Below are 18859 nucleotides of genomic sequence, written 5' to 3'. Positions count from 1 at the left end.
CAGTCTCACTTTGTTGTGTCTGCCAAGCTTGTTTAATGCTTGTACTCCATTATAGATCAGTCTTGTGTCAACCTTTTGGCGATGTGAGTGCCCTTAGAGCTGCTTGACTGTCACTGAGTATATAGATGGTTTTTTCCTTTACCTTCCTATCTATATTCTCCCGTGCACAGGAGATAATTGCATACGTCTCTGCTTTGAGAGAAGGCGGTTGCATAATTTCCCATGCTTACGCTACTGTTGAAGTCCTTGGCATGAATGCCGGATCCTGTACCGGATTTCATTTTAGATCCACCCGTATACAACAAATTTCCACTGCCTTCCGGCAGTGTCAGTCCTTCGGCCCATTCAGCCCTTGTAGGAACATGTAGATTGAAGTTCCTTCGGAATATGTACTTTGGTTGCATTTTATCGCAACCCATCGCCGTTATTCTATCAAGGTATTTATTTTGTTCCATTTTAGTGTGCTTCGTCCTCGGAGCGGAATCGTTCCACAGGCCGTACATTTTCATTCTGTGCAACGACTTGCGCGCTTCGGATTCTATAGCAATATGCAATGGTGGTAGATCCAGTAAGCTTCCATTGCTGCTGTCGGCGTTGTTTTGAACGCCCCTGTGATAGCCATGCAGGTCTCTGGATTTTAGCCAGTAGGTTCCTACATGTGTTTAGTTTAGTAGTGTCCTAGGCCACCACGCGAGGCACCCATACAGTATGATACGTCTCACAATCTCTCGTTGCTCGTTGCTTTGGTTACTGTGTTGTGGTGGATTTAAGGAGAGGTGATATTCGTTGCACCACTTCTCTACTTTGTTGAGAGCTACGTTCATGATCATGATTCCTGATACTGTTTTTGGGAATTTCCCATTGACAAGTATTACCAGATCATCTGCATAACCCACTGTTTGTACTGGGCCTGTGTTGAGATCCTCTAGTAGCGAGTTTATCACCAAGCTCCTCAGCGTAGGCGATAAAATTCCTACTTGAGGGCATCCTTTTGTGACTGTAGCTGAAAATTCTTCTCCTAGTAAGGTTGAAGTTATCAGTCTACTGTTGAGCATTTTTTCCATCCATCTGCCTGCAGATAGTAGGTTCAATGCCATGTCTATCCGCAGCAGTTTTGATGGCATGATACGTTATACGATCAAATGCTCCTTCCACGTCCAGAAATGCAGCCAGGCAGAGCTCTTTATTCTCTATTGCCTGTTCCGCTTTGCTTACTACTAGGTGTATCGCTGATTCTGTCGACTTACCCGGTTGGTAGGCGCATTACATTTTTTGCAGTGATGCCGTTTAAGTGGTCCATACCTTATGTGTCTGTCAGTCAATTTTTCCAATGTTTTCAGGAAGAATGATGACAGGCTTATTGGCCTATATGATTTGGCATCATTATAATCTGCCTTACCAGGTTTTGGAAGGTAGATTACCTTAATTTATCTCTGTATAAGCTACTAAGATGTGGTACATTAGCTCCTTCTTGTAGTAGAACTGGATAAACACCATCTGGCCCTGGTTTGTAAGGACGGAAAGGTAGACAAAGCCCGCTTATATTATATTACATAGATTGAATGAATAAAGCATTAAATATTCTTTAGTACAGTGTAATATTCCCTCGCGCCAAAAAAAAAATTAATAACATTAATTCAAATAACATAATCAACTCCAATATAGCATATCCCGTACATTAGATGTTTGTACAACCATATTCTATTTTCGTGACCCAGACATCGTTTTCGATAAAGTAATCATTTACTATCAAGTAGTTTTCTCTACACTGTACTTTAAAAATAGTTTGTTTAATTTTTATTACCCGACTGCGAAGACGGCGGGTTATGTGTTTGACGCGTATGTATGTATGTATGTATGTCTATTCATATGTCCTCTCGTAACTAAAGGGGCTAAACCGATTTTCATAAATGATACGTCATTGGATTTTTCTTGATGACGCGAGTGACACTGGGTACATGAAATTCTTGAAAAATCAAAATAGCGGATTTTTGGCGCCAAATTCTAAGTTGTCAAAAAAAATGTTTAGTTTAATGTAAACATAATTATTGAAGTACTCTGAACTAATCTAAGCAATTCGACGGCAGTGTTTTTCGTTTACATTTTGCGAATTGCCTAAATTAAGTGTAATTCAGACAACTCCGTAATTTGAAAGAGCGTGTTGTATAATAATTGCGGACACGCGTCGTCCGGACAATATATGACCACATTACTCGTGGACGTGTCCGCCCAAGCTTAATCTAGCGCTCTAAAAGTGCGTCACCCTTGTCCGGGCTCGTTCTGCACCCACACTCACCCTTATTCTCATCTTTGGGAAACAAATCTTATCTCTGGCCAACTGAAAAGTAGGTACGAGAAGAAATCTTTGTGCATTCAAAATATTTTCAGACTTAAGAAAAACTTATTTTAACTCTACTGATTCAATACACTGAGTTCATTGTTTACATCAATTTTGACAAAGTATGTTTTATTCTGAGCCCTCTTGTTCTGAGAGGAGGCCTGTGCCCAGCAGTGGGACGTACATAGGCTGGGATGGATGGATGGATGTTTTATTGTGGTTTCATATCGGTTAGCTAAAGCTTGCCCGATGCGCTGCGTAGTTGGGTACAGTTTGTCTACAAAGCTAGTACTTATGCCATTACTGCTTGCACGTTCGTGAGTTAAGACATTCAAAACCGCTCAATATCCTCGGAGTATGAAAGTTTCGTCGGCGCACGGTTTCACGTGGTCCGGGGGGCGGAGGGCGAGGGGTTAGCCGGGAGGGCTAAACTATGCGAAGAATGCGCAATTAGTGAGCGAGCGAGCGTGTAAGGGGCCCGGCCGCGCCGCTAGGCGGCGAACGCAGTAAGAAAATATAAAGAAGGGGCGGGCCGCCCGCGCCCGTTGTTTAGCGCCCCGCCCGCCTTTGGGCATAACTCCCGATTGTCTCCTGAGAAATCCTCCTTAGACCCATCGCAACTCAACCCTTCCCGCGAGGATTCGCCTTGCATAGCTTCTGTTTGGGTCAGCGTGAAATTTTACCTCGACGCCCGTATTTCAGCGCAAACTCTAATGTTTCTTTTATCAGAACTTTGTTTCTAAAAAGGGAATATCTAAACGCGTAATATAGCATTGAAAACAATCGCGAAGGCACGCCTCAAATACGACGTTAATGTATTTCTGATGGATCTTCAATATCTCCTATTTTAGAATAAATTACGCACATAAAACGCGATGGGGAATGTATATATTTTTTTATTAATATGTGCCAAACTTGGAATTAATAACAACTTGTGATTATTTTAAGTTTTTCAAATGAAATATGTCACACTACTGGGATTGGGAAATACTTATTTTCTCAGAGAATACTTAATATTCATAGGTAGAGCGAACACGCACGATTTCATCCGCGCGAAGTGCGCGAGAGCGTGGCCGCGTCGCGCTGGCAATGGACCAAATTAGCCAACTAACGAAGTAATAAATAATGATCTCTTGTTTTTTCTATTCACTGTGGAATAGAAACGTTTCGAGTTGATCCTTCTCTGCAGCGAAGTATTTATAGAGGGATGCACACGACGTTTCGGGTGAAAGCACTCTTAACGGTTGATTCGCGGGTAGGGATCTCACTAAGTGGAACTTACACTTACGACGAATAACATACGGCGTGTTTATTCTCCTTACTAATTCGTGTTAATAGCAATTTGTTAGAGTAGCCGCGCATACTAATTTTAGCTTAACACCCGCCGTGAAAATTTTATGATGGTGCCATAATTTCGTAGTAATTTCAAGAATGTTTGCTTTAACAGACATTCTTAACTTTGTTAGATTTCTATAAATGGGCTGAAGTTGAAATATTTTGTTGATAATTAGTTGTCTTATATTATTTATATATATAAAAAAGCATGTTAAGAATAATATATATTAAAATATATTAAGAGCAAACATTTCGATGAGAAAGTAGACTTATCGTAACCCTTGTTTTATTTTGAGTAGGATATTATTAAAATGGTCATAATCTATTTAGCTGACAGTAGACCAAAAGCTGGTCTTCAATAATGGATCACAGTCCATAAAATTTATATCTGCCAATCCATAGGCATACACACACCAGCACATGTGTATTCCTATGTTCCATTCGCCTCAACGAGCAAGCAAGGGGTTAATTAAATTCGCACCAGCCGCCTCTCGTCGCCATCGCATTCCCCGAATTCAATGAGATTTCAATTTACTTTGGCCCGGCCGAGTCTGCCTCTACATTGTCCACGAATTAATACACTATTGCCCAAATTAAAACTGTGACCCACAGTCACAGGTTCGATCAAAATGTCAATTGGGTTTAAATGTGGATAAGCACGTTTAGTACTGATTCATATTTTTTAATACGTTATTACAAAGCAACGGTGCTCAGTTTTCTTTAGTTTTATTTGTTTATACGAAAAGTAGGATAGGTGATTACATTTGATATTTACCTTATCATGTACGTTTGAAGATACCGGTGAACTGGGCCTGCGTGTTAACTACGGCCAAGCCCTATCATTCTGAGAGGAGGCCTGTGCCCTGTAGCAGGACGTATATAGGCTAAGATAAGATAATGTCAATGATGTTTTATTTTGTACTGACTAGGAGTTGAAATCTTATCAAACTTATTTTGAAAATAACTTCTTCCCCTCAATTAAAATCTTTTCTTTGCACGGACCGACCGAAACAAAAATTATACGCTCAATTAAAATAAACATGCTTGGTGGCCTGACCTTTAGTCAATCCTCCCAGCATTCCTGTTCGGCTGCAGTTTCAATCATTGAAAATAGCTATTCAAAATATTTTGAAAATTATTTCATAACGGAATCGACAGCGAGGCTGTGCCGGCATTGCATTGTACACGTTTTAACTGTTAAGCTATGCGAAATATTTCACGGGTTATGTCAATTGGCGCAAGCTACGTTATAATTCCACACACAATAGAAAAAACATTTTAAACATTTTGTTTCTATATTTGAACATACCAGTCATGTTACAATATTTAACAAGGAAATAAAATTTTACCTTAGTGTCATACGAATAATGCATAAACTTTACGATTTTTAAAATATGTTTTTTCTCTTTTTCAGGACGAAATGAGCTGATAGCGAGATATATTAAATTAAGAACAGGAAAGACACGCACAAGAAAACAAGTGTCATCACATATACAGGTGCTAGCTAGGCGGAAACTTCGTGAAATACAGGCTAAACTTAAAGTGGTAAGTTTTTTTATATGAAATTACAATAGGTTTGTCGTACTAGTAGTAGTGATGATGAGACATTTGAGACGTTAAAATTATTACTTTTGGACAAATTATTTAATAAATAATAACATTTAGGATGGAGGAATAATGAAGGAAAAAGCCATGCAGTCAATGAGCACACTCTCTAGCGCACAAATCGTGGCGGGTTTACCACATCCAGCGTACCATCATACGGTACTCGGCTTACAAAAGGCTTGCCTGTTGTGTTATTTGGCAAAACATAAGGCCTAAATTCTTGCTTACCTGGGCATGCCACTGCCGAGTGCATAACAATAAAATAAATAAAAACAATAACCAAAATGCTTCTCGTAGTTTCAATGTTTAAGAGTGACGTATCATATAGTAAAACAGAATGAAGATAAAAGCACCTTTAACTATTAAAATTGTCAGCCAAAGCTATTTACTAACATAGAATTTGAAGGGGCTTGGCAGTGTGTATTTTTGTTGTTCACCAGCGTACCTACACTTACACTAACAAAACTACGAGTCATGCTAATGATAAAACTAAGATATATATAAATATAACGATTATGGCGTTAAATACTTCCTTTAAGATAATTGTACTTCATAGTCTTTAGTAAGATGATTAAATTAATTTAAGAGCTTTCCGTAAACAAGCCGTAACCTTTTCGTGCAAACAACGTAGGACAGGAAGTGTACATGAAAATATTCATCATGATTTTTGATTTCAGCAATTCTGGCAACCAGGTTTACAAGCTGGACCATCACAAGAGTAAGTGTCTAATGAATTGACTGAGTTATCACTATCTAAGTCTCATAGAGCGAAAGGTATAATTAACTGACATTTAAGGCTGAACTAAGAAAAAAATATTTCAAAAGGGATGCGTGTAAATATTGCAAGCACTGCGCCATAGTCAATTTTCTCAATCTTGGCTTTAGTGACGCATTAACTGCGTTAGCGATTATCAACAAGCATTTTACAACTCACCGTTCTCTGTTCCAGTGTGAAGCCATTCCCGGGTGCTGGTTACAAGGGCGTGCCAGGCGTCGGCGGTGTCGGCGTTCCCGGCGGGACGGACGTAGCCCCACCGCCGCCCTGGGAGGGTCGAGCAATCGCCACTCACAAGCTACGGCTTGTCGAGTTCTCAGCCTTTGTTGAACACCCGCGTGACCCTGATACGGTTGGTATTTGAAGATGATAATGTCAAATAAGCTAAACTATAGGAAATGTTTTTATCCATTGATGTATTACCAAATGAATGTTAAAACTATCTGCTATTGCTATTCTGGTCCTCACGGCACAGGTCTGGCCTAACGGCCACTAATACTGAATTGTAGTCTTGTTAACCGTTTAAGTAAAAATTGGAATCACTTAAACAAAATATTTTCAGGCAATTCAAAAGCGAGCAGTAGCTATTGATTGTCAAAGCACTAAGCAGATGACTAACTAAGTTTTTAAATAAACTCGCGCGCGGTACAGGTCTGATCTAGTGTGAGGACCACTAATACTCGAGCCTAGTTTTGTTAAACTTAAAAAAATACATGTTTTCAAGCAATTCAAAAGCTAGCAGTAGCTATAGAGTTGTCAAAGCACTAAGCAGATGACCACCGGATTAAGCTAGCCGAATATGTTATTCAAATAATTTGATAACATTGCGTGTTGGTACTTACTTTAAATGAACTAAAAGAATTTCCTTGCTCACCCGCGACCTTACGATAGCTAAGCTTATGCAAAATATGCGTGTTCATGCAGTTCCTCCACCTCCACACTGTAAGAACACACACAAATCACACAAACCCATCTATCACCACCACGACACTACACTGACGCGTTTCGAACTCAACCAGAGCTCATCTTCAGAGTGACACAACCGTACACCATGTTAGACAACAATTGCACAACAACAACAAACAACAACTACTAACAACAACTGTTGGTAGTCTAACAACTGATAGCATGGTGTACGGTTGTGTCACTCTGAAGATGAGCTCTGGTTGAGTTCGAAACGCGTCAGTGTAGTGTGGTGGTGGTGATAGATGGGTTTGTGTGATTTGTGTGTGTTCTTACAGTGTGGAGGTGGAGGAACTGCATGATCACGCATATTTTGCATAAGCTTAGCTATCGTAAGGTCGCGGGTGAGCAAGGAAATTCTTTTAGTTAATTGATATGGACCTCCGCAAAGTAACGCCTGATTCAATAAATTACTTACTTTGAAGACGTTAGATTGATTGAGAAGATGCTAAATTGTGTGGTAGCATCCAATTCAACCAAAAACGTTGTTTCTGTTGCAGTATCCACCGAGTACGACACCGTCACAACACTTATTTGTTCATATAGGTGGTACAGTAACGTACGCTGACCCGTTATTAGAGGTAAGTTTATCATTACTGTTTAATTTTGTTTCAAACATGCTATTATGCTGTATGCTGTATAAAATTGGGTTGTAGCTAGAGTTCAAATTTAAAGTATTTATTGTTCAATTCAATTTTATCACTCTTTTTAACCCTTTTCCAGGTATAGTGCATTTAGCGACCACATAATTGCACACAAATATTCGACCTTGCTAAATTTACAATATGGAACCAAATCAAGTCGTTAAAACATTTTTCATTTTATCCCTCATAGGTAAAATATATAAAACTATGATTCATTTTTTAGAAGCGTATCTAACCAAGCGGGGCCTGGAAAAGGGTTAAACGGTCTTACACGTATTTAGCTTGACCCTGTACCATCTGTTTGTTTGTTTCAAACCTTGCATTGCAATACTACTCGACCGATTCTTATACGAAAGCTTTCACACACATCGAGTTCCTGTAATAATACAATAAAATTATATTTTGACGAAGGTCTAATGTAATGACGTAGTTAGAAGTTGGTCAATGGAACTCTTCTGTTTATAGTATCCTCGTATTTGAGTTCATTTATTTTAAATAAAATCATTTGTATTTTTTTAAATCAGTGTTATTTTTCTCGCAATCTAACTAAAACTTTGTATTTTCATGCTTTTAATTGTGTGTTTCGTTTTCAGTCGGTAGACGTGCATCAAATAAATGACAAATTCCCAGAGAAGAAAGGTGGCCTAAAAGAGCTCTACGAGAAGGGACCACGAAATGCATTTTTCTTGGTCAAGTTTTGGGCAGATTTAAACACTAATAATTTGGATGATCCTGGCGCATTCTATGGCGTTACAAGCGTGTAAGTTTTTTACCATATCCTTTCCCAGCCGTCATTTCATGAAAAAAAACAAAACCGCTCATTACTTGTCGGGCCATGAGCAAGCAGGGTTAAGTATATTATATTAAATAGTAGCCGTTACCCGCGACTCCGTCCGCGTAAATTTCGGTTTTCACTATCCCGCGAGAACTACACAATTTTCCGGGACTCAAACTATCTGTATACCGAATTTCATCAAACAGTAACAAACAAACAAACAAAAAGACTTAAAAACTTTCGCATTTATTATATAAGTGGGATATGTTGATCAATCATTACTCATTCATTAATATACTACCTATTAAAATGATTTTATTCGTTTTATATTGTAAAAATATAATTTTCACTTCTCATGCTTGTAAAGTTCGTGTTTATGCTGCATCTAGGCGATATAAAATGACTTTTTATATATGCTCTAGTGCAAAAAATAACATCTTCGTCTAAGGCCAAGGTAATCAGGTGTCAGTCAACTACCACAAACAAAAAAGTTTCTACATATTTTTTTAATCATTTTTATTTATATAAAACTAAAAATTAATCAAATCAATCAGAATAAATCAATAAAAAAATTGCATTATATAATAATGCATAAAAAATAAAAAGTACGTAGAAAGTGAATAATTGTTTCCATTGTTGCTATTTCATTTCCTCGCAATCAAAAGCAGAGTGTAAAACTCGAGCATTAAACCCATTTTCCCCTCGACGTGTCTTATCTACCCTCGCCGTACCTACCGGCTCTGGTGGATATATGAACGGCTTGGCTAAAATGGCTCGTTTTATGCTCTTGTTGTACAATCTACTATTTAATGCTAAATATCATCATAGCGTGTGGTGAAAAATTTTAAAATACGCCGGCGCCGGCGTAACATAAATTTTGTATAAGTAGGCTAGTGTGTGTAGGTAACCTGTGACTTGGTGATTTCTGGAAAGAATTTAATAAATAAATAAATATCATGGGACACTTGACAACAACTGACCTAGTCCCAAATTAAGCAAAGCTTGTACTTTGGATACTAGGCAACGGATAAACATACTTAGCTAGATAAATGCATACTTAAATACATATTAAACATCCAAGACCCGAGAACAAACATTCGTTATTATTCATACAAATATCTGCCCCGGCCGGTAATCGAACCCGGGACCTCAAGCTTCGTAGTCAGATTCTCTAACCACTTGGCCATCCGGTCGTCAAATCAATGACTTTTACTTAATTATCTACTCTAAGAGCTCCGATGAAAAAGGCTTTTAGCTACAGACAAAAAGACACGGAGATTCGTATCAATGGTCTTAAATCAATTTTGTTACCGCGACCACCTACGTCTATGTAACACACAAGTCTTCATGTCAGGCTCACACGTCACACGTCAACCGTAACACATGATTGACGTCACACGTCAATGTTACAACAGCTTACGCTATCAGCACTACCAAACTTGTGACCAAACTTAAGACTAACGAGTTTTGAACCCAACGACTATATCCTCAAAGAAATACATACGATCGCAGTTATATTATTATACTTACTCTACTTCATTCAGCCCTCATCCATTATTTTAGTTTGGTATCCACCATACCATAACAAATAAATAAAAAAACAGGGAATCCTAAATAGCTTTTGCCCGCCACTTCACCGAGTCCCGCGCACTTTCCTGAGACACACTAGGTACCTAATGTCAGGAATAGTAGCTTTCTGTCACTGAAAGAATTTTCAGTCAGCCGGTATTGTATCAGATATTACACCTTGCATACAAAGAAAGACAAAAAGTGTACCACTTTATTTCTAAGAAATATTTGTTTTTCTTTACAGATATGAAAGCAACGAAAACATGACGATAACATGTAGCACTAAAGTGTGTTCTTTCGGCAAGCAAGTAGTTGAAAAAGTAGAGACGGAGTACGCGCGGTTCGAAGGCGGGAGATTTGTGTACCGCATACAACGGTCGCCCATGTGTGAATACATGGTCAACTTCATACACAAGCTCAAGCACCTACCTGAGAAGTACATGATGAATAGCGTGTTAGAGAACTTCACCATACTTCAGGTAAAAATGAAAACAATCAAAACATCATAATCATAAATATAGTTAGCAACAATTTTGTATTGAGGTACGTATACTACGTATGTACCTAGTATAGGTACCTCAACACGGTTACGTAGCATAACATCTAAAATCAAATGTCATAAGTTCGTTTTTCATACGATCAAAATATATACGGTCAAATTGCATAACGTTCAAAATACATAAAGTCAAATTAAATTCGTCTTCATGTAGAAATTTTTCAGGAAGCTTTTTATAATGTCCGCGTTTATTTTTTTCGCTTATTTTACCAGTAGATTATATTATCAGTTGCATATATTTTCAGCAGCATTAGGCAACCCACGCCTGATGTCGACGGAGCCCAGCTTTGCGGGGCTCCTATTTCTGGGCGGTCTGCCCTTCGGGCATCTGAAGATACCTAGCGAATAATATTAATATTATATTAATGAGTGGACACTAAGGGGAACGATTTGTTAGTATAATGATTTATACCTATGTAACAAATATTATTGACTTGGGCTTTCGACATCTCTTAGACGTATGTGTATCAAGTTTATGGCAAATAATATTATTCATTTTGTACTTCGATATTATATGACATTCGACCAGTGGTGTTGTATGTATTTCGAACTTTATAGATTACGAACGTTATTCATTAAGGCTTTCGACATTCTAGACTGTGTATCAAGCTTATGACATTTGTTTGATTTTAAATGTTATGCTACGTAACCCTCAAAACAAAATTGTTGCTTTCTTATCTTTATATGCATGTGCTTTGCCCTTAAAAACTGTGATGACAAGGTTCCTAAAGATGCAGATGTAACGATGCCGATTGATCGATGCTAGGTTACTTTTGTTGAGGAAAATTTTCTCGTGGCAATTGTCCTACAACCAACGATCAGTAGAAAGAGATTAAATTTAGAAACGCCGGCATAATACAAAGTACGCGATCTATGATTTAAAATGTCAATAAAGTAGATTTTTTTACACCATTGTACGTTTCTTGAGCAATGAAGTTGCCGTTTCCTCGTCGACGATGGGTCACACAAATAAAATGGACTTTTCCTTGTAAACACCAGATTGGTACACATACTTAGTCAAACGTTTACAGTCAAGTGTAAAGATATCGATACAGCCAAAGTTACAAAAATATATATACACGTCCTTAATGTTAAGTGTATAAAGTCGTGTATACATCTTTTTGTAACTTTGGCCGTATCGATATCTTTGCAATTAACTATACCTATTACGGGCAATCAAGTAAAGGTGGAAACGTATATACGTATGAGTTCTTTTAGGAGTGTGATCCTGAGGTTCTATTTGAAGAGATAGAGTATCAGTATATGTAACTATCAGTACAGTAGCAATCACTTTATTGACCCTTGAGTAATCTTTTCAAAACGTGACAAGGAAGAGACAAAAGTCGTATACATTTACTTTCATTTTACATTATTATCAGTTAAGTCTGTCTGTCTGTAGTGATTTTACAGTAACTTAGTAGGTAAATTAAATCTTTCGATATTATACGTACAGTCGAACCTGAATCTTGTACCAGGGTGGAACATTTTAATGTTCAATTCTATTACGATTTCCTTGACCAAAGTATGGGATGTCAACATGACGGGTTCTCTTTAACATGCATAATATCGATTCTCCGAAATACACTTCGCATAACAGGTATCTCATTTTTTTTAAGCCGAATAATAGTCATTACTCAGAATATTAAATAGCATAACATTAGTATCGACGATTTTTATATGGCATAATGGCATAGCAAAATACTAGTTTGGGCTATTGTATTTTCACGGAATTTTAAATAGCGCTAACTCTAACATGGCGTAATGACATAGTTAAAGGAACTAACAGCTACCATAAGAAGGTTAAGGTTAAAGTAAGGCCAGCAAAGTAAGCGTGCTGTTGCTGTAACAGCAGCAGGCAAAGCGCCAGAACAGAACAGCAGCTACATAGTAGGTTGGGTTAGGTTAGAACTGACCACAACAGCGCGCGAGCCGAGCGAGCGTGCCGCGGCAGCGGCCGGCGAAGCGCCAGACAGAATCTTACTGCTGCCAATAAAGGTTAAGTTAATATAGAACTACAATTAAAACAACGCTGGGGTGTTTTTAACGCTTCAGAATTATACTGAACCAGTGTCAGATTCACAACCGTAATTAACATAACCGTAATTTACTTGCAAGGAATGTTTAGTATAATTTTATTCTGCTTTTTATTAGCCTTATAAAACTATTCGAACATATAAATATTATTCTCATCGATATAATGTGATGTTAATATTCTGCTTTACAAAATTATAAAAAATTATAGTAAGTATGAGAAAAAATATATGCAAAAAGTAATTCGGTGATATTATATGATGATTGCTCAAGGTTGTTATGAGAAACGAAATTATGAGATTCGAGTTTATGCAATATATTAGTGAACCCAACATGACATTAGTAGCACAATGGTTCCACCCTGGTACATGATTCAGTTTGTATATAACATGTAAACACATTATGGAAACTGTGTGCGATGCTGTGTTCGTATCATATTTGACCGGTTATTTCTAAATCGCAACTAAGCCTCCGTTCTTTTACAGGTGGTGTCGAATAGAGATACTCAAGAGACTTTGTTATGTGCCGCGTTTGTGTTTGAAGTGTCGAACAGTGAACATGGCGCTCAGCACCACATCTACAGGCTCGTGAAAGACTGAATCGCGTACCCCCAATCCCTCCTATCTTCCGCCTGTCCGTAGCTATCATTCCTTCGGCAATCCACCTTCGGGCCAATCGATATGGACCACAAATGGCCTCATACTTTAGTCCCTGTGCATACGAATGTTCTTATTTCCAACCTTATTTAACTGACAAATTTAGACAAAAATATATCTGGTATTCGATAGTGTTGCAGTCGTAACATAGTAAATTGTGATCTGAAAATAACGCTACAAGTATTTTTGTAACTAAATGTTTATTGTATAGCTCAATTTTAATAACTCTATTTTAATGTTTCGATAATTCGTTTTATTTTTCTTTTTGTTTCATGATGATCACCGCAATGTTTGTGGTAATTGTGTGATCTTTTCAAGTTTCTGATGTAACTAGCTGCTGCAAGTGTACTCAAAAGCACGTGTTGATACACATTTATAGCATTGGTTATTTGTTAACGATTCCTTTTGCATATTACATCCAAAAGGCTAGTAACAATCCCAGTAGTCAACACAAAAGGCAAATCTACAAAGAGAACTTGAAGGCTATTGGTAAAATATGAATATTATATATTTTAAAAGTTATTTCGACAGATCAGCGAGGTGCAAGTCACTCCCTATTGTTTCAGTCATGTCATGAACACAAACTGTAAGAATAATTTAAGAGTGCAGTAGCAAAAGCTTAACGTTACGAATAAAAATTGAATTGTCACATTCAAGATAACTTTTCATTATGAAATCTTACCGAGAGATTTTGGGTAAAATTGTCATAATTATGACGAACTTTTAAGAAAATTGTGTTTCTTACTTTCCATATTTACATATATGTATATGAATCAAGAGTAATATTAATATTTTACATTATTCCTAAATTAACGATATCGTTCAGTAGACGCGTGTAAAATATCAGTTAAGAAGATATAGAATTGAATACACACAGTGCCTCTATAATTATGTTACATTAACATAAATTACTTGAGCATGTTTAGTCTTTTCACTGCATTGAGATACTATATGCAACTGTCTATCGAAGAAAATTATTAACAGTGGAAAGATTAAAATTTAGTGTAGGGTACCATGAATCATTCATAGGTTTCATAAGTATATAATTAATAAGAAATATCTAGTAAATTAAAAACAAAAACATTTTTGACAGTTGTCAAGCGCTGTTGTGTACAATTTTTGTTGAGTCGTTTGATTGGATTCGTTGGATTAAATCTAATTAAATGTGGCGACTATATCAGTTCTACGTACTCAGTGTCTGAATTTTTTATTTCGATTTGGTGCAACTTTCTGTTATTTAGTTTCTTAAGTTAAATACCTCTTCAATGAGAGAAACACGCAGCGTGAGCAGTTTTTGCGTTGATTTAATTTTGCTTGTAACTATTATAATTTTTACAATACTTGCCACATTTAAATTTAATTAACGCGAAGAATTATTGTAAATATATTACAAACCTATTATAAAAGCAGTATCTACGTGTTCACATGGTTTGCGGTTAGGAGCTAGGGACGCGTCATGGAATTTGGAATATAACTATTTATGAAAGAACCCAGAGAAATCTTTATTTTTGTCATGTGTCATTTGTGGACTTACATTTTCCCGGTTACTTTGTCTATCAATTAACGATTTCCTTGGCAGCTAGGTTGAAAGCAATATCTAACCTTTTTCAGTGAGATCTAATTATTCTGTCCGAGTACCTCTATTTATTTCTTATAAATCTTGTCGCAGCAACCTAGGCATCTCGCTTTCAACTTTCAAAGTACAAAATAAGTGATGACACGTTACTCGAAACAACCTGCCGATTATACAATAAGTATTTACGTGGCAATGATTTGATCTCTCTTTTAGTCAAATATTTTAAGGGTCCTCCCGTCAGCGCAACGTCGTGCGCACATTTAAGTTTACACTGTGTTAAGATTTATGTGCATTAAATAGTTTTAGTTTCAAGACATGAGGTAGGCAAATATTATCTTAGATAATAACAATAAGAGATTTTTGTATTTATTTGATATAGTTATATTAGGTAAATTGTAAAGTGAATACTTAGTTTTAAGTTATTTTTTTTATATGGCGATGGTCGTTTCAGATTGTAAGACAAAATGTCGTTCACGGTACTTAAAAGATGGAACTTAATTTTGGTTGCAATCACAGTTTCGAGTTGCTCTGAGTGAAGTATTACAAGACTGTCCACGATAAAATCTGGTCATGCATGATCTGGTGTATCTTAATTTGTAATGAAATGAATGCTAATTTTCAAGCAGCACTTTTTTAAGTAGGTAAATAGTGGTTATGAAACTACATAATAAAAATATAATCATAATAAAAAGTTAAGGTGTCTGTGAGTTTTAGCTTTATACAGGCTAAAACATACTTACATTATTGCTATTTGGATATCTGTAGTGTAGGTCATAAGCAATAAATGTTACTATGAAACACGATATCGGAATAAATAAAATGCATTATATTTCATATTCTTTAATAATGTAAGTTTTATTTTTCAGAACGTCCGGGTTCGATTCCCGAGCTGAGTACAAGTTTTTTTTTAAATATATGAATGCAGTTTTTCTTGTTAAGTACTAAAATCGATAACATGGTTCCTAAGAACAAATCTTCGTATGTCTTATAGTTTCCTGCCCATACTGACCGATATGAATGTTATACCCTGTATATTAGACTGTGCCTAAATTATTTTGTACAGCGTCTTCTGACAGTCTTTACTAGGTTTTGATGTAAAAAAATATTTTTTTTTAATTGGACAATCCACTTTATAGCTTATTGCATTATCTTTTCACAACAGCTAACACTTTTCTAATCGAATTCAGAATGAGGTAGTCTGAAAGTGTTTTAATTTTGGTGAATTTGCCTTTTTGACAGAAAACTGCCTCCCATATAAAAACTACTTTTGGTGCTTAGATTAGAAAGTTTTCCCGACTCCCCCAAGTAGAATACAGTTACATCATAATATTTTTTGGAAAGATGATGTCATAGGGAGCGGAAAACAGCTTGTGAAAATGGAAATACAACTGTGGCATTGAAGTTGGAAACGAGTGAAGATTATCAAAAAAACGCTGTACAAAGTAATTTAGGCACAGTGAAATACATAAAGCTAAAACTCACAGACGCTCTAACATTTTATTATGATTGTATTTTTATTATTTAGTTTCGTAACCATGCACTGACTATTACAAAAAAGTGCTGCTTGAAAATTAGCATTCATTACAAAGATAGGTACACCAGATCATGTATGACCAGATTTTATCGTGGACAGTCTTTACAACCTTCCATCAATTGGTGTGTGAGAAAAAAAGATCTAATTTGTTGTGATTTTATATCTTGTATTATATTTTAATCAAATGAGATTAATTGCTATGTAAACAAATCTGTCCTTGTTTCTTATAATTTCAAACGGATGCCACCCGGATGGCAATAACTCAAAATCATTGTGTAAATAGTAAACCTTTAGTGCATTTTTTTCCGCTAGTGTTCTAAGCGTTATGCGCTTTTGTAAGTCTTTCATATCGACAATCTGCCATATCAAAATAAAAATATAAAAGATTTAGTCGGCAGCGTTGGAGATAATCATTTGCTTGTCGTTATAATTTTTGCAGTAGATTATGATTATGAAAATATGTTTTCTTTAAACTATATCCAGTAGTAAATGATTTTCTGCAAAACCAGCCGACTCTGTGTACAGTATTTTAAAGATAATATTACGTTAAAGATTTGTATGAAAATTTAATTATATTGTCTTCATAAAGCTTGAGTTTTAATGATTCCGTGATCCATATTTATAGACGGAGAGCGGACTGCAAAATTTCGTACCTACTTGATACCGCGATGAAATGCACAATGGTTTCCCATAAAACTGATGCTGAGTCCGAATTTCATAGTCTGCCGCGGCGGAACTTGCCGAAAGTACTTACCAAAAAAATTTTCACTTCCGGTGCGAAAAAAGGGGCGTTATTTAACCCATCTGATACTGAAATAATAGTCATGGCATCAATTAGGAATTAACCGGTAGATACAGAAAAACGAAATATGTCGGTATTTTTTTTGCCGGAAGTGTTTGGCAGACGCTCTCAAAGGTGACCACCAGGACCCCTAAATATACCCATCTGACACCAGCATGAAACCAAATCCAGTCGGTAAGTATGAACCCTCATTTCCGGAATATATAAGTCTGCCTAGGCTGCTTCTGCCGAAACACCTTGACATACGAGATTATGTGAGCAACCTCTACTCCGCTCAATATAGACATTTCAATTTCCATAAATTCCGTCAAAGCCGAATTTTGGTGGAGACCTTGGGTATGTTGAGGATATCACCAGAGTTGGCTCAGCAGAACTAGCGATCGATTGCACAATATTAAAAACAGACACAAGTAAATAACAGATTTTATAATTTGCAAAATAATCAGCACAAACGAATGTCAAGGAACAACAAAACATAGAGTAACATGTCAATATGAAAAACGTACTGTTTAATAAAAACAGCCAGCAAAAACTTTGCGTTTGATAATGAACCTCAACAGGGTACACCATTAGGAATAAGAGAGAGAGAGAGAGAGAGAGAAATAAAGGAAAGGAGGAATAAAGTGTCAAAAGTCCCCATGGGTCCCATGTGTGCAAGAAGTTATTCGGGGTCAAAGTTCAAAATTTGAGGTTTTTTTTTTTTTTTCTGAAAACGGTAAGTTTTATCAAAAAGTCCGCTCTCCGTCTATTATTACCCATTGGTTGAAAGGCCATAGTCGGGTTTCCATAGTAAGTCGGCCCTTACATCAAATGGGCTCGGATTTTTTTTGTGTGTACCTCTTATAGTGAAGAATATTTATGCTTAGTATGAACATCCTCCTTGTGACAGTTCTCGACATATTTTTTTTAATGCATTGTTTTTCGAGATGTATTCAAGCGATTTGTTTCAAATTTTGAAATGATGTTCTTTACGGAATCTTCCATGTTTAGGTATATTTTATACCTTAGGCTGCTATTTACTCTTAAACTACTAATAATTCTCAAGCAAACTTAGTCGTTATAGTTTTCCTTGAAAGTTTGATATATTTACTACCATCCTGAATTTTTTTTAATTTTTCCACCCACCAGTTTAGATTTTAGAGGGGGGGACGCTCGATTTTAATGAAAATTTGCACATTAAAGTTGAATATTTCGCAAAACAATCAATGAATCGAAAAATCTTGTACCATTTTGTCGGCATAGTTAACATATATGTCCGTGCAAAATTACAGCTTTTTAGCATTGACAGTCCCTGAGCAAAGCCGCGGACGGACGGGCAGACAGAGACAGACAGACAGACATGGCGAAACTATAAGGGTTCCGTTTTTGCCATTTTGGCTGCGGAACCCTTAAAAGAGATTATTTTTTATGTGGTTGTGAAGTAGTGACACCTCTAGATTTTTTTCTCAGAATGGACCATATATTAGAAGAGTTTGAATACATACGACATCGAAAGAATACCAATTGCTAATTTTTGATAGTAGGCCAATGTATGGTCCATTCTGAGAAAACAGTCTAGAGGTGTCACTAATTCACAACCACAAAAAAATGTTATTTTTTTATTTAGTTTTTATTTTTTATAGATAACTTGTATTAGTTTTTTGGGTGACGATGCTTATCTATCTAAAGAAAGTATAAGGGCCGACTTACTATGGAAACCC

At 36.6% G+C, this 18859-nt stretch overlaps 1 protein-coding gene across 3 annotated transcripts in view; it reads left to right on the top strand.

Annotated features, from left to right (window-relative positions):
• sd (TEA domain transcription factor 1 homolog scalloped) overlaps nt 1–16945 on the top strand; it is a 62580-nt gene extending 45635 nt beyond the window's left edge. For 2 of the 3 annotated variants that reach the window (XM_074110899.1, XM_074110894.1), the window contains 8 exons: nt 5088–5218; nt 5339–5437; nt 5956–5996; nt 6228–6405; nt 7517–7597; nt 8254–8420; nt 10249–10483; nt 13077–16945. In XM_074110899.1, coding sequence (XP_073967000.1) covers nt 5088–5218; nt 5339–5437; nt 5956–5996; nt 6228–6405; nt 7517–7597; nt 8254–8420; nt 10249–10483; nt 13077–13190 — 1046 coding nt within the window. In that variant the 3' untranslated portion in view covers nt 13191–16945. The remainder of the gene's footprint in view (nt 1–5087; nt 5219–5338; nt 5438–5955; nt 5997–6227; nt 6406–7516; nt 7598–8253; nt 8421–10248; nt 10484–13076) is intronic. The other variant, XM_074110903.1, reaches the window with a different exon arrangement.
• Nucleotides 16946–18859: the final 1914 nt, after the last annotated feature.

Source organism: Choristoneura fumiferana, chromosome 2, assembly GCF_025370935.1.
Source record: "Choristoneura fumiferana chromosome 2, NRCan_CFum_1, whole genome shotgun sequence".
Classification (NCBI taxonomy): domain Eukaryota; kingdom Metazoa; phylum Arthropoda; class Insecta; order Lepidoptera; family Tortricidae; genus Choristoneura; species Choristoneura fumiferana.
This window is presented reverse-complemented; position numbering and strand designations above follow the sequence as displayed.